At 33.4% G+C, this 16,951-nt stretch overlaps 1 protein-coding gene across 1 annotated transcript; it reads left to right on the top strand.

Annotated features, from left to right (window-relative positions):
- Positions 1–10,908: 10,908 nt before the first annotated feature.
- Positions 10,909–14,168, top strand: LOC114761331 (uncharacterized). The gene is given in 3 exon segments (XM_028950677.1): positions 10,909–11,169; positions 11,172–11,701; positions 13,050–14,168. Coding segments are annotated over 3 exon segments (1,257 nt in total). The 5' UTR covers positions 10,909–11,103; the 3' UTR covers positions 13,711–14,168.
- Positions 14,169–16,951: the final 2,783 nt, after the last annotated feature.

Here is a 16,951-nt window from a genome sequence, read left to right as displayed (position 1 = left end):
TTTGAATAAATTTAAAAGTAAATAAAATACTCCTCCGGTCCTAATTATAAGACCCAATTGACTTATTGAGGAAATTAAGGAAGTAAGTTAAGTTGGTTATTTATAATAAATAATGTTGTCATTCCTAAAATATCCTTGCTAATTAAGTATATTGGCTAAAACTATCATTATTAGAAGGATTATCTTGGGAAAAAATGTATAAATATAAGAGATAAAATGGATTGGGGTCTTATAATTAGGACCAAATAAAAAGTCAAATGGGGTCTTATAATAAGGACCGGAGGAGTACTTAATTATATTATATGTTTCATCATGTCTTTAAAATACTTAATATATCATTAGCCTTCTCCGCAGGTGGATCTTCATCTCTTGAAACAAAGCGCATCTCTAGATCCCATGGATACTTCATTGCGCTCTGAATCTGGCAGCCAGGTCAAAAAAAAAAAAAAAAAAGAATCTGCAGATAGAATGGGTTTGCCTGCTTGGGGGGATGTTGGCTTCTGGTTGAATGTTATTTGGGCTTTGAGCCCCTTTGTCTGTACTGTATCAAAAGGCCCAAAATATAAATATCAGCGCAATCAGGTCACCGACGATGTTGGTTTATACTCCTCTTGTCCTTAATATAGGACCCAATTCTTGAGTTGATTTTTGTTCTAAATATAAGACCCATTTTTTATATTTATTATTATTTTTCTAAATTATCCCTATGGATACTCTCTCAACCATAATCAAGTAGAAGAAGGAGAAGGGTATTAATAAAGATGATTATGGTATTTTAGGAAAAATGTGTTACTTTTTTTATAATTAGCTAACTTACCTAACTTTCTTAATCTAATCAAATTAGTTAAATGGATCTTATATTAAAGACCGGAGGAGTATTTTTTAAGTTTTATCTCCTTCTCTTGAATTTTCTTCCAATTTCCTTTCTTAGACTTACATTTTGCTTACACATTCAACACGTAGAGCTCGCATGATAGTATCAAGGTGAGTAATCATATGATGAGGATAGTTAAAAAATTACAACAACAAAAAAGTCTACAATTGAAGTCTCACCAAAAATAAAACTTTGCGAAGCCCTTTTGTTCCACTTGCTTCTGATGATGATGATGAGTGATTCTATTAAAATTAGGAATAATCTCTGCTTCTAGTTTTTTTAATGACCAAACAAGGTACATTAATTGGCTGGCAATACATAATAGGATGCAACCTAACATACAGAATGTGATGACTACCCTGCTGGCAAAAATAAAAAAGGAATATGATAACTACACTATAAACCTGGCATACATAATACATTCTTTGCTTCCAGCAAGGTGTCTTTTGTGGTGGCTGAGTTCACATGCAAGTTGTTTGGTTCATTTGTTATGATAAAAGTTGCTTGTTTGAAATTTGACCAAGGCACAGACATTTTCAGCACCAAACGAGACTAACAAGTGAGGGGGGGGGGATACAAAAATGTAATGAATTGGCCATGAAAATTGTGAAATTCCGTTGCAAAATCTAAATTAAAATAATTTGTGAGATGGATTTATTTGTAGTAAGATTATTGGAAAAACTCAAATTCAGAGGCAGACTAAATGAAGGATGTGGGGACAAATATTTGGAGAAACATTTTTTTTCTGTTAAGTACAGGTATCATTCTATTTAAGATAATCCTCTTTAAGGCATATCGGTTTGCAACATTACGAGAAACTAATTCTTTTTGTTAGAATGGAAAGATTTTGATGTTAGGGATGAGATTTGAAAATTAAAAGCCGCATAATGGGTGGCGTGTTTGTTGTTGCAGTGGTTTCAGCGCCCGACCGGGATCCCCACCGTTAATGATAATTGATGAATGATTAAAGGGCATCTTACGTTCAGTGATGCATTTGATGAAAGGAAATGAGGGGTCCACAGGGAATTGTGGGGCAGTGGACCACATCCAATCGAAACTCGATCTTGCGGACCCAAGTACAGCCCAAATGGCCTGTCTCCCTCCCAACTTCCCCCCGGCAATTGGTCATTGGCCTTGCCAGCGTATTTATTTACTTATATGATTTTTAATATAATATCTAATTAATTGATTAGAGTAGATTAATAATATTAATTAAATTAATTAATGTAATATTTTTGTTCTAAAATATCTCAAGCATCATCTTTAATTTCATCTCTCATTCTCCTATTGGATTATTATTAGAAAAATATCAATAGAATTAATATTGAAAAAATTTATAAATATATGAATTAGATCTTATGTATAAAACCAATATCAATTTTTCATTCAGGTCTTATACTAACTCTGATCCTAATTATAATATCTCATTTATAAACTATAATAATTAAGATAGTTACACGATGAGTATTTATCATGGAAATGTTTTCCACGATGGAGGCACGTGACATGCGGGCTTTCATTCTGGGGACCCGGGCCCGCCTGAAGTTGGTAGTGCAGCAAAACTTTATAAGCGAGTAGAGCTAAATATATGGATGTCAGATTTGGTTTGCTCATTATCCTCTCCTCCCCACACTTGAATATTCCCCTTCATCTACTCGACACTGCTCCCTCGTCTCCTCTTAACAAATGAGTTGGATATAAAAGGTGTTTTGATTCGTCTATGGAGATTGGAGAATTGATTTTGCATTCTACGGTGTATATGTACCCAGACAAGCTCTTAATTCATTTTATTTTTTATATTTATAAGTTTTTTACAAATTATTCACATTGATTAATAAAAATTTTTTTTAAGGAATGGTTTCAAGACAAATTATTAAACAGAATATTTTAGAAGAACTGATGTGCATTTTTATAAATAATTAAGTTTATTAATTTTTTATCTAAACAAATTAATTATCAAACTTTTATATTAAAAATTAAAAAAGTATAAGCTAATTTTAAAGAGAGAGAGAGAGAAAGACTTGACTCTTGGACAATTGAGGGTGAGAAGGAGAGCGAAAGGGAAAAAGAGAAAGGAGGGGGGGGGGGTTAGGAGTGCGGAATGATGAGTTGAATATGACGAGTGGTTGTAAGTTGTGACTGAAGGGCGTAATTCAGTGGGCAACACAAAAGTGCCTTTTAAGAAGCCGAATTAAGCAGATAACTCTGGCCACGTGGACTGTGGGCAGTGATGAGTGAAGAAGTGACTAAGGAAGAACGTAATGATATACTTGAAAAGAATTTTTATACTTATTAGCAATCTGTTTAAATTAAATTTAGATGGCCGAAATTCAACCTCGGTTTTATTTATTGTTAATAACTTATTACTTTAATATATGCAAATTTTTAAATCAAAATTTATATATACACACATAAAGAGCGGAATAGTGATGTCTACCAATTTTATATCTTACTATTTTTGATCTTTAATATAAAAACTAAATAACTAATTTAAAAATATTAAAAAAAGTTAGTTAAATTGGTTAATTATAATAAATATATGTTAATTTTTCTAAACTATCATTTTCATCATATGTATTAGAATTATCTCCTGGTAAGAAAATATTATAAATTTGAGAGATAAAGTGAATTAAAATATTATATTTAGAATCAAATCAAATTTTTAACTAACTCGTGTTAAAAATCAGAAGTGATGATTATTTTAAACTTGGTATACTCTTTTGGTCCTATTTATAAGTTACTTCTAACATGTTTCACATAGACAAAAAAAATTTTAAAATTCTCTCAGTAATATATAGTAATATTATATTTTATGTAAATAAAATTAATATAATAATAAATGAAGAGTAAAATTATACATTTATATAAAAATTTCTTAATACTTTATAAACAGAACTAGAAACTGTTTTTCCTCTTCTTCTTTTTGGGGGGGGGGGGGCATGGAGAAGGGGTGATGAAGAGAAATATGGAAGAGGGGGGAAGGGCGATAGCGTAGGAAGGAAACAAAGGGAAATGGGAGGGTGGGGGATGACAGACCACCACGCTTGCCCCCCGCAATGCTATCATGCTCATGCTCCTCTTCCTTCTACAGAGGCCGCCCCCACCCCCCATCCTCCCATGCCATGCCGCATGCCCTCTACTGAATCCCCGCCGCTCCTTTAATGTAATTAAGTATTCCTTCATCATTCTTTTTACTTCTTAATATAATATACGAATCAGTTTATGATTGAATTCAATTTTAACTATAATTTTTTAATTCACTTTATTTTTCATATTTATTGTTTACTTCAACCTAATATACGTGACTTATAAAATGGGGTTTATACAGTTTAACATTACAATTAAATATGTGACTTTCAAATTTAAAAAACTGCCACACAGACATAGGGATTCATCTGAGTAAACTATTTTCTCAAAAAACCTATCATGCGGAAAACAAATTCTGTAACAACTCGTTTAAAAACTCTTTATGGCCTTGTCATCTGAAGATCTAGCCATGCGTCAAACTCATGTAAGCGATCTTTTTTTAATCCAAACTCGTTCCGCACTTACAGAAATTTAACATCTCATTCAACCCTATTTTACAAGCGGCATGGTGCCCAGACATTTCTAACGATTTATCTAAAACCAACACAGCTGTAACGGTGCTATTATGAATATTAGCCTTTTGGTCTCTCCATTTAAAATATAATCTAGGTAGATCCCACAGTGTATCCATAATGAGAAAGGGATTGGGTTTCGTGGTTTTTCATCTAAATTTGCTGCTGGAAAATTCCACGCCGTCATTGATCGAAGTTCGCATGCACACTGTAGATAAGCGTTAGACTGATATTGATGCGTAGAAAACACCGCGGGATTGACTGGGGATTACAAGGCAAATTATTATAGGCAGGACTGATAACGCCGTCCAAAACGGCGATCCAAATCAGGAGCAACAAATTGTGCCAATTAGATTTTAAATTAAATTAAATTCCGTTAGATAAATCTCCAGCTGTATTGGGGTTAATCACGGGTTTGGGGGCTGATGACAGCCTTCATCCAGCTGTGCCTGGACCCCACCCTTTTTGGTTGCCTTCGTTTGTCATATCATCACAACCAACCACCGTATCATTGCCCATTCCATTCCCTCCCTCCTTCCCTCCCTCAATCTATCCCTTTTTAAGCTTTATTCTTACTCCCCCTGCTAAATATGGCAATTAAATTACTAATTTACAAATTAATAAAAAAAATAATTAAGTTAATTGTTCATTACAAATAATTTTATTAAAATATATCTTTTGATCATAACCATTAATTCTTTTAATGAAAGTGTTTTCTTAGATATGCGATGAATAAGTATAATAATTTGGGGAAAAAATTAGTAAATGTTAAAAATAAAATGAATTTAGATATTAATATTATAGTCAAAATCAAAACTCCCCAACCAGCTTCTATGTCTAGAAACGGGATAGAGTATAATCTAAATAAATAGACCTCCTTTCTTATTCAACTAATTTATCTAATTATTGTCCATACATCTTTTCTTCCCTTGATATTAAACCCCGTAACCACAAAATCTGAGGTCCCTCTCGGTAAGCTTTTTATTGCCAGACTTGGACCAACACTAGGGTCAATCCCCTACCTACTATTCTGGCCAATTGCCACCATTTTTTTGGGAGTAAAATATACATTCATTATTGAACAAAAATTAGACCCCCCCCCCAAAAAAAAAGTCCTACGTATGAACAATTTTTTGTTGACGTGATTATAACACGCCTAGTTTCACTTCAATTTTGTCTCATCCATTAAACCTCGCAACATGCTTCTATTTAACTTCGCTTCATCTAATTATGACCCCACCTAGTGGATCTTGGGGAGCCTTTGTGCATCACCAAAAAAAAAAGAAGAAAAACATAATTGAGTACCGTAATTAATTTACACACGCACACTTAAACATTAACAATAGTTGCATCAGCACAAGCTGGCTGAAAACTTTGTCTTCACCAAACAATGCGCTCCTTTGCGGTAATGTCCTCACTTTATGGTTCTGTACTTGCCCCCACACCCCCCCCCAAAAAAAAAACAAAGGAAAAAGGGTAAGGTTCTCTATGATCTCATCGATGCGTATGATTGCACATTGTTTTTCTCGCAAGAAACTCCGAAAATTGTGCAAAGAATTTCACTCCCTCGTCTCATGTTTTTAACTTTTAAACTTAAATTAAATGTGACTTATCAGTCTTTTTAATGTTTTTTCATTAGGCATTAAATATGGACATCTTTCTTAGATAGAATTCAAACCTTAGTTCATCATATTATGAAAACTACTCTTTTATTAAACTCAACCCTCATTGGTAGGTGCTTGGTTTGTTGGGTTTTAAACAAAATTGACTTTTAATTAAAAAATTGATTCAAATGACAACCTTTTATTTAATTTTAATTCAAATGACAATTATATTACAACTCATTTTATGTTGGAATTAAGCATTTTCTTATTTTTAAAAAATAAGTTGGAGTTTAGTCCTTTAAGCACATGAGTTTTTTTTTTTGTCAAGTGAAAAATATAATTTTCACTGTGAAGTGAAGTAAATTCGTTTATGAACCCCCCCCCAAATTCACAAATTTTAGTAGAAGTTTTCTAAGCGTCCAATTACTTAAACAAATGTGATAAATCATAAGTTTTTTTTTCCTCTTTATAATACCACATAAACCTCGCAACATGCTTCTATTTAATTTCGCTTCATCTAATCATGACCCCACCTAGTGGACCTTGGGGAGCCTTTGTGCATCACCAAAAAAAAAAAACATAATTGAGTGTCGTAATTAATTTACACACATTTAAAGAGTGTTTGGATGCAAACCAAATCATAGTTTCAGAAGTGATTTTACGGTATACGAAATAAATGTATAAAAAAATTTATCTTGATTTGCGAAAAAGTATTTTTGATATGCACTTCTTAAACTATCCAAACATCTCTTTAAACATTAACAATAGTTGCATCAGCATAAGAAGGCTGAAAACTTTGTCTTCACCAAACAATGCGCTCTTTTGCGGTAATGTTCTCACTTTATGGTTCTGTACTTGCCCCCACACCTCCCCAAAAAAAAAAAAAAGGAAAAAGGGTAAGGTGCTCCATGATCTCATCGATGTGTATGATTACACATTGTTTTCCTCCTAAGAAACTCCGAAAATTGTGCAAAGAATTTCACTCACTCATCTCATGTTTTTAACTTTTAAACTTAAATTAAACGTGACTTATCAGTCTTTTTAATGTTTTTTCGGTAAGCACGGCTATCGTTTTATTAAAAGCAGTCTGTCAACACACTATTGGATATTAAATATAGGTTTTTTTTTAGACGGTATTTAAATTTTGATTTAACATGTTGTGAGGACTACTCCTTCCAGTTTCATTAGACCCAACCTTCATTGGTAGTGTTCTTGCTTTATTGGATTTTAAATAAAACTGACTTTTAATTAAAAAAAATTAATTCAAATGACAACCTTTTATTTAATTTTAATAAGGCTGAATTTCGTTTCGCCCCTCTTTCTCAACAATTACATTACACCTCATTTTATGTTGGAATTAACCATTTTCTTATTTTTTTTTTTAAAAATAAGGTTGGAGTTTAGTCCTTTAAGTACATGAGTTTTTTTTTTTGTTAAGTGAAAAATATAATTTTCACTGTGAAGTAAAGTGAATTTGTTTATGAAAACCCCCCGTTCCCAATTCACAACTTTCAGTAGAAGTTTTCTGAGCGTCCAAGACAAATGTGATAAATCATAAGTTTTTTTCTCTCTCTTTATAATACCACATAATATTTTATTTTTATACAGTTCATGTATTCATGTGACTCGAAATTAAGAAATGTATAGTTAAAAAAAAAATTGTGTTGGATATGGTACTGCTACTAGATCAATAATTGCTCAATAACTGATTTGAGCCTGTGAAATTTAGACGACGATTTTCTGCGCAGGGCGAATAATTGAACGCATTAATCATTTCATTTGGTAAGGTATTTCACAATATCTTAAAATTTGAATAACTTATCCTGCATAAATTCCCAATATTTTGTTTCATTTTTTTTTGTCGCCTAGTCCAAATTCAATGGCTGCGTTTAAAATACTATATCCAATCCTAATTATAAGATGTCATTTATCGTCTATAAATAAGATCTTATAGTTAGAATCGGAGGTAGTATCATTAATAGAAGCATAATCCTATTTTAATAACATATGTTACTAAGTACTCCTCCGGTCCTTAATATAGGACCCAATTCTTGAGTTGGTTTTGGTCCTAAATATAAGACCCATTTATCATATTTATCAATTTTCTCTAAATTACCCCTATAGATACTCTCTCAACCATAATTAAGTAAAAGAGGGAGAGGGAGTATTAAGAAAGATGATTATGGTGTTTTAGGAAAAATGTGTCACTTTTCTTATAATTAACCAACTTACCTAACTTCCTTAATCTAATCAAATTTGTTAAATGGGTCTTATATTAAGGACCGGAGGAGTATTTTCTTATCGCATTACGATCACATTAACAATATCAATATGATATTAGATATTCACAACATTTTCAAGAAACGTAAACTTCATTCAAGCATATGAAGTCAATTGAGTGGCCCTTACCACAATTATATATAGCAAAATTTCAAAATTATTAGCCAGTAAATATTAACGGCTTTTGTTAAACACTAAAACATTTATTAGATTGTAATTGTAAGGTGTTTTTATTTTATATTCTAATAAGAACTTGTTTATAATTTACAGATAAGATTTTATAAAGAGCACCAGAAGTAGTATTATTTTTGGAGAAATCATTTAAACTGAAGTTTAAAAATCTTGGTCAATTGGAAGATAATTTGCTGACAGTGACTACGGCAACATGTTGTCTCGCAGCACTCTTAAAGGTATTCTTCGGCGGGCTGCTGACACCTTAAATTTACAAACAGGCACTCCCCCATTCTTAGTACTATATCAGTTTTTTAATATAAGAGTTAGTTGATTAATTTAAATAAATTAAAAAATTAATTAAATTATTTATTTTTAATAAATAAATATTGTCTCTCCTAAAATATCCTTACTAATCAAATGTATTGGTTAGAATTACCCTTAGTATAAGGACTATCTTAAAAAAAATAGATAAATATGAGAGACAAAGTAGATTAGGGTCTTATATTTAGAATAAAAATAAAAGTCAAACAAACTTTTTTATTAAAGACTAAAGGTAGTATAAGAGCTACAGTAGTTGACTAATTTTAATAGATTAAGAAAACTAATTAAATTAGTTATTTATAATAAATATATGTTATCTTTTACAAAATATCCTTATTAATTAAATATATTAGATAGAATTATTATTATTATGAAGATTATTCTAAAAAATAAATAACTATAATAAATAAAAATTTTATTTTTAAAATTAAAATAAAAATTAAACAAGTTCTTATCCGTGTAAAGCCAAGTCCATAGCTTGCAGAGCTCCTCATCATTTATTAATAAAGCGGCTTCTCCCTCTACACACGCACATTACATGTCGTGTAAAGACAAACATAAATATTGCAGAGGCTTTGTGAAGAGATGTTTCAAAACAAAGTCTGGCTGAATTAGATGTCGGATTAACCTAAGATAAAAATAAGATTATTTAAAATATATTGAATGAAACGAATGGAACATATCTTGGCCAAAACGAAAAAACGAATGGCTACTTTTGATTTAGTTTGACAATGACGGAACATAAGTTGATAACCTTGGATATTAAGTTGATAACCTTGGATATTATATACTCCTCCGGTCCTTATTATAAGATCCCATTTGACTTTTTATTTGGTCCTAATTATAAGACCCCAATCCATTTTGTCTCTTATATTTATGCATTTTTTTCCAAGATAATCCTTCTAATAATGATAGTTTTAGCCAATATACTTAATTAGCAAGGATATTTTAGAATGACAACACTTATTTATTATAAATAACCAACTTAACTTACTTCCTTAATCTCCTCAAATAAGTCAATTGGGTCTTATAATTAGGACCGGAGGAGTAATTGTCTAGGAAAATAAGGTCATTTGTTTATCAAAAAACGTTACTCTCTTCTGTCCTAAATGTATAATAAACTAAATAATTAATTTATATATAATTAGTTAAATTAACTACTTATTAAAAAATACCTATTTTTTTCTTAATGCATTCTTTGAAAGAATTTGCATTAAAAAATACCTTGTACTTCTTCGGTCCTAAATATAAGACTTTTATTTAGGGCCGGAAGAGTATATTGATAGAAATCCAATTTTAATCTGCATAATTAATAGGATAATTTTAAAAAAAATTATAAATTTGAGAGACAAAATTAATTAACATATTACATTTTATTATTGGACATTATATTTTTTTGGGCGAAAGAATGAGGCTGTCTTTTAAGATCTTTTAATTGTTTTCTGTCTTCAAAGGTTAAATTACAAGTTTGCTTACGAAAGTTTGATTATTTTGACATTTTTTTAAAATTCAAATAATGGAATATATATGTACACATCTCTTACATACAAAAGAATGTTAGATTTGTCTAATGCGATATTTTTTTTTGGGTAGACTGTCTAATGCGATATTTGATTTCATTTCTCTTTATAAATACTGCATAAATCAAAATTCGATAAGGGAGATTTCAAGCATTGCAGACCCAAAATTTATTTCAGCCAAACGAAAATGCCAAAATTTTTAATAGAACTACAATAATTTTGGATCCCATTAGTTTCGTCTTTAATTAAACAAACATGGACGTAGAGAACATCAAATTACATGTGACTTATAGTAATTTAAGACAAGTTTTCAAGTTCACAGATCAAAATCACGTTACCACTTTTACCAGTCAACAGGTTATGGCGATTCCATCAATAAAACTGAGGTTAATCTCTCTATTAAAATACAAATTCTTTTGCTTGTATAATCTCCCATCATAGATCATCGTATTCTGTCAATCTGTCGTTTTCCCGGGGAAACGCAACTACAAAATTAGAAAATAAAAATCCCCCAAAAAACAAGCATGAGTCGTCGAATCGTTTTTAGCACTCGAGCCGACACCCATTTTAGTCCGTAAAGTTAGATGTTTTCGATGCTCCGTTCTTGCCATCTCCGCTTCTCACTGCTCTCTCCGCTGCCCAACTTCTCACTCTCTCCCTCTTTCTCTCTCAATTCCTATCATAAACCAGAGTGATCAATAGTTTCTTACGAAGAAGAAGAATAGGGGACAATGGATCCGTGTCCTTTTGTGCGGCTTATGATCGAATCGCTGGCTCTGAAGCTTCCATCAGCGACCAGACCCACACCCGGCTCGGTGTTCACCCATCAACCACTCCCTGCTTCTGCAAAATCCGGATAAGTTATTTTCCTTCTCAGACTGCTCTGCTCCGTCTCTGTCCTTCAAACGGTGACACTGCGCCGGAATCCACCACCTCTGCCGCTGGCTTCCACCTGGACAGCGACTCACTCCGTCGTTTTTCTGGTAAGCCCGTCAGCCTTCGTGTCTCCGTCTACGCCGGCCGGATGGGTCACACCTGCGGCGTGAGCGGCTCCAGGTTACTTGGCCGTGTTTTTGTGAGCATTGACCTATCCGATGCTCTGTCTCGCCCTCACACCTTCCACAATGGTTGGCTCCAGCTCGGGAAGAACGAACCACTCAAGCCATCGGCCCAGCTCCACCTCGTAGTCCGGTCCGAACCCGACCCCCGCTTCGTCTTCCAGTTTGGCGGCGAACCGGAGTGCAGCCCCGTGGTTTTCCAGATTCAGGGGAATATCAGACAACCCGTTCTGAGCTGCAAGTTCAGTGCGGATCGAAATTCCAGATCACGGTACGCCCTCATTTCTTAGTATTCCCCAAAATTTACCGCTGCGTTACATACTTTTCATACGGAATCAGATTAGATTGTTACATATTGTGGTCACACTTGAATCCATGTCGTCACGCGCATATCTCATCAGACTTCGAAATTGTTTCCTATCGGGGAGCCGTACATGTGTTTGTTAATTAGTTTGTTTTGAGGGAGGAAGATGAATTTAGTGGTGGGACATAGAAATGGCAATAAGGTAGGGGGTGACTAAGGAATGAAGGTGAGGGACTAGGCATGTGGGCTGGCTTGTCTATATCTTTAGCTGGTACCAACCATCATCACATGCCAAGACAGGGGAATTCATCTTTGTACAACATCATTTCATGTTACTTTCATTGCTTCGTTGTTATCCCCTTTTTGCGATTATTGGGAGGAGCATGTCGTCAGCTTTTATTCATTCTTTTTCTTGTTTGGATCCATGAAAGCTGCCAGTGCTGCCACGATAATTTCATCGGATTGTGATGTCCAGTTTCACAGACTGGACTCCAACGTTGCAATCTCATCATTCAGATAGCCTTTTGTCGTCACCTTATTTCCCTGTTCCTGAATACTTCTTATATGGCAGTTTCGGAATTTTCGTGTTTTTCAGTGCTGCTTCATCTACCTTGTCTTTATTAGCTCTTTTCTTTTTCGGGTTGTTAAAATTTTTTTAAAGGTGTACGTTGAAATGTTATTAACTTATGGATTACGAAAAAGACAATCGTAAATGAAACGATTTGGTGCAGACTTTCTGCTTCCTGAACATAAAACATAATCGACCGTAAATTTAGCTCATCTATAATTAAAGTCCCTAATATCGTTTAGTTGCTTAATATTTTTTTTCTTTTATATCAAGAAAACAATTCATATGGGAATGAATTAGTCCGATGCTTGTCCTTAACCATTTTAGAACTGTGAGAATCAAAGTGCATTCTATTCCTTCACTTTATTATTTTACCACATACACACACACACACACATATATATATTCCTTTTTCTATCTTGATTCCTCTAGCAAATGAAGTCAATCCCTCCTACGTACTGAGCTAAAATAACATCATGCGAGTGATCCTAGGCTGCGCGCCCGGTTTTAATAATGTAGTCAAACAGACAGTTTGAGATCTTCCAAACTGTGAAACATAACTACCTCTGATTCCCTGCCATGTGCTCGTATCTGGTTGTACTCTCGAATCTCTTCTCATTTGCTTAATTATCCTGGCACGTTTGACATCTTAATCAAGTTGTTATATTTTTATTGAATTGATAATTGTTGGCCAAAAAAAAAAGAATTGATAATTAAATTATTGTCCTGTTGTTTTTTTCAATCGAGGTCTCTTCCATCGGATTTTACCAACCACGCAAGCAAATGGAGGAGGACATTTACCGGTGATAAAGATCGGCAAGGGAGAGAGAGGAAAGGTTGGATGGTAATAATACACGATCTCTCGGGCTCCCCGGTGGCGGCAGCCTCCATGATCACTCCCTTCGTCCCTTCACCTGGTTCGGACCGTGTTTCCCGGTCGAACCCCGGCGCCTGGCTCATTCTCCGGCCCAACGGCGCCTCCGTGAGCAGCTGGAAACCGTGGGGCCGCCTGGAAGCGTGGCGGGAAAGAGGTCCCACAGATGGGTTAGGGTACAAGTTCGAGCTGGTGACCGAGAATGGACCTGCGAGTGGGATCCCCCTGGCTGAAGCTACGATGAACGTGAAAAGAGGAGGTCAATTCTGCATTGATTACAGAGCGATGAAGGATTCTGGGTTGGGTTCGAGGTTGGCCGGAAAAGGGTTCGTGATGGGTTCGACGGTGGCGGGTGAAGGCAAAGTGAGCAAACCGGTTGTACAGGTGGGAGCACAGCACGTGACGTGCATGCCTGATGCTGCTCTCTTCATCGCCCTCTCTGCCGCCATTGATCTCAGCATGGATGCTTGCAGGCTCTTCTCCCATAAACTTCGGAAGGAGCTTTGCCATGTTGATCATGATTCGTTTCCATAACCTCATCTCTATGCTAATCAACGTACAACCCAGTTTTTCCTTCTCATCATCATTCTTTCAAACGATGATTTTGTCTCTGGTATTTATATATCTTGAACATTCTTGATTCATTCTTTCTTTCTTTTTGGTCTCTGTCTTTCATTTTTGCCTTCATGTGATCCGGGGAATGCGGCTTCCCTGGCTAATGAAGGTTGGTTTCTAGGATTAGCTTTCTGCGAATCTGCTGCTTCCAACTTCCAAGAGTCACAAAGTGTTGCTGGTTTTGATTTTGTAATGGTGTGTGCCGTAAAGCTTATCTTCTGGTGGGGGGTTTTCTCAGCAGCGACTCACAGAGTAGGAGGGTGATGTCGCAGCATTGTTCCATACTCGGATGTATAAATCTAAACTCGAGATTTGAACTGTACAGACAGATTGAATGCAAATGTTTATTTATATGTATTTATTTATGGCTGGATATTTGATCTAGATAATTCAAAGGCTCATTCCATGTGCATACCATCCATGGTCGAGTTTGAATTTCTTGCAGGTTGATGCAGGTAGGGGTGTTCACGGGACGGGACAGGGTTTTAGTCCTGTGTCCCGTCCCGTCCTGGTTCGGTCCCGGTCTTGGTCCTGTCGAGACGGGACGGGAAGTCCCGTTCCCCCCGTTTTTTTAAAAAAAAATTATAATTTTTCATATGAATTTTTTTATGTTATCATGTTTATTTTTTATTGGGCTTCTAAAGAGAAAAACATTATAAAAATATTATGTAGAAAGCTTAATTATATAGTACAAAAAAAGTGTAAAAACAATACTGTAAAAAAAAATACAGTAAAAGAAACACTATATAATGGCTTTATGAATTATTTTATTGAGGAAGGAGATATTGTTGAGATAATACTACAACTTAAGAACTAAAAATCACTATAAAAATAATTATTATTATTAATAAGTAAATTAAATAATCTAATAATAATTATTAATAAATAATTTTTTTAAAAAAAATACCTTGGGACGGGACGGGATGGGACAACCCCGTCCCGCGTCCCGTCCCGAAATTTTTTTTGTCCCGTCCCGTCCCATCCCGTCCCGAATTCACCGGAGCCGGGACGGGACAAATTGAACACCTCTAGATGCAGGTCTCTTGAAATCCATTTTCTAATGTACTCCTCTGCTTCTAAATATAAAACCCATTTTGTAATGCAATTTACACTATAAAATGAAAGAATATCTATCTTAAATTATGTAGAATTATGGCTTGTAGTTTGGGCTCAGACGGAGGGACTAGCCCATTTAGACCCGCAAAAAGCCTGGGTAGGCTCAAATTGTCTTTTCTTTTGTTTTTTAACTTTTAAATGTAATTTCTTAATATATAAGAATGGAACAAGGCTCAGTATTATGCGGCGAAAGACAACTCGTTAATATTTATTTTAGGCTTGAATGTATATTTGATCTTTTATTTTTATATAAAGTTTTATTCTAGTTCCATAATTTTAAAAAGTATTTTTCAATCCTAAATATAAAATCTATTTTATAGTATAATTTACATTGCAAAATGAGTTTTACATTTAGAATCGGAAGAGTATATTTTTAGTTCTTTTACTCTAAAATTGTTATTCTTAATTGATAATTTTTTGTAACAATCATAGCTATTTTGAAATTTAAACCTAATATGTTAACATTTGATAATGTCTTATCAACACTCAAAATTTTAATATAAGTATTTTTTGTTAAAAATTTTAGAGTTAAAGGACTAAATTAAAAATTTGTGTAAAGTAAGATGACTAAAAGTGTCCTTTAAGCTTTATTTTATTGTGTCATTGTTGTTTGAGACTTTATCCATGTAAATTGCATAATTTATGAGCTTATTCGTATTCTATAAAACCAGACTTTTATTTCACCCCAATCAAATTTGCCGCAATACGATAAGGTTGGTCTGGCAGTGGGCTGGAGCTTGTCTACCGCTTACAAATGATTAGTATGTGTCATTCATGATTTTTTGGTCCGTTTGGTTAGGGGGAAACGAAAAGGAGGAAAATAAAAATTTTAATAGGTTCAATTTAAAAAACTGAAAAAAATTAAATTAAAAGGATTAATTTTTCTTACTCTTTTATTTTACATTTCATTTTCATCAAAATTTTATAATCCAATTTTTCTAATTTTTTAAACCCATCGCATTAAAATTTTTCTATTTCTTAGAATTTTGTCCTACCAACCATAAGGCTTAGGAGGTCGGCACTTAAATACAACTAGCATGGATATAGTAAAATTTGTATACTACCCCTAATTTTAAATATAAAAGTTAGTTGGGAGTCATAAATATAAAATATTAATCTACTTTTTTCTCAAATTTATAATATGTCTTTAAAAATATTTTTATTGATTGTAAGGCATTTTCACCCAGGTGTAATTTTAGTGTACATGACTGAATAAAGGTTAATTTAGAAAAATCAATACACATTTGTTATACATAACTAACTTAACTAATTTTTAAAATTTTTAAAACTAATTATTTAATTTTTATATTAAGGATCAGAGGTGATATTATGTATGGATATTCAGATAATGTTCACAATTGTGTGAGGTTAGGGCTCATCTAATGAACTGGCTAACGCCTGTTCCACTTCGACATAGTTACATGCACACTGCAACTTCCTCTGCCGCATGAATTCAACTATGGCCCAAGGTAGGCCCTGGTAAGGCCCAGCATAAATGGGACAATCACAGCAGAGAATGTGACTGCAAGAAAATACTTTGTTAAAAATAAAAAACTAAAATATACATTTGATCTTTTAACTTTGTACAAGATTTTAAATTGATCTTTTAATTTTAAAAAGCATACATTTGGTTCTTTAATCCTAAAATTATTATGCTTCATTGATTGTTTTTTTTGTAACAATCATGGATATTTTGAAAATTAAACTTAATATGTTAACATTTAAGAATATTTTATCAACATTTAAGATCTTAATATCATTATTTTTTTAAAAAAATTTAGGATTAAAGGATCAAAAGTATATTTTTTAAATTTAAATGATCAAATTAAAACCTTGTACAAAGTTAAAGGACTAAATGCATACTTTAACCAAAATAAAAATTTCAACTAATAGAATTGGATTTAACAAAAAATGCTAGTTTTTCATGACGTGACGAATCAATATTAAAATTTTCATTGTGGTAGGTGTCCATATTTTGTGTTCAATAGTATGGATTGCCTAATAAAAACAATAGTCTAAACTGTACCAAAAAAATAAAAATAAA

This window comes from Neltuma alba, unplaced genomic scaffold (assembly GCF_004799145.2).
Source record: "Neltuma alba isolate B1F8T4 unplaced genomic scaffold, ASM479914v2 tig00011117_pilon, whole genome shotgun sequence".
NCBI lineage: Eukaryota > Viridiplantae > Streptophyta > Magnoliopsida > Fabales > Fabaceae > Neltuma > Neltuma alba.
The sequence above is the reverse complement of the archived record's forward strand: the minus strand, read 5'-3'. Positions and strand labels throughout refer to the sequence as shown.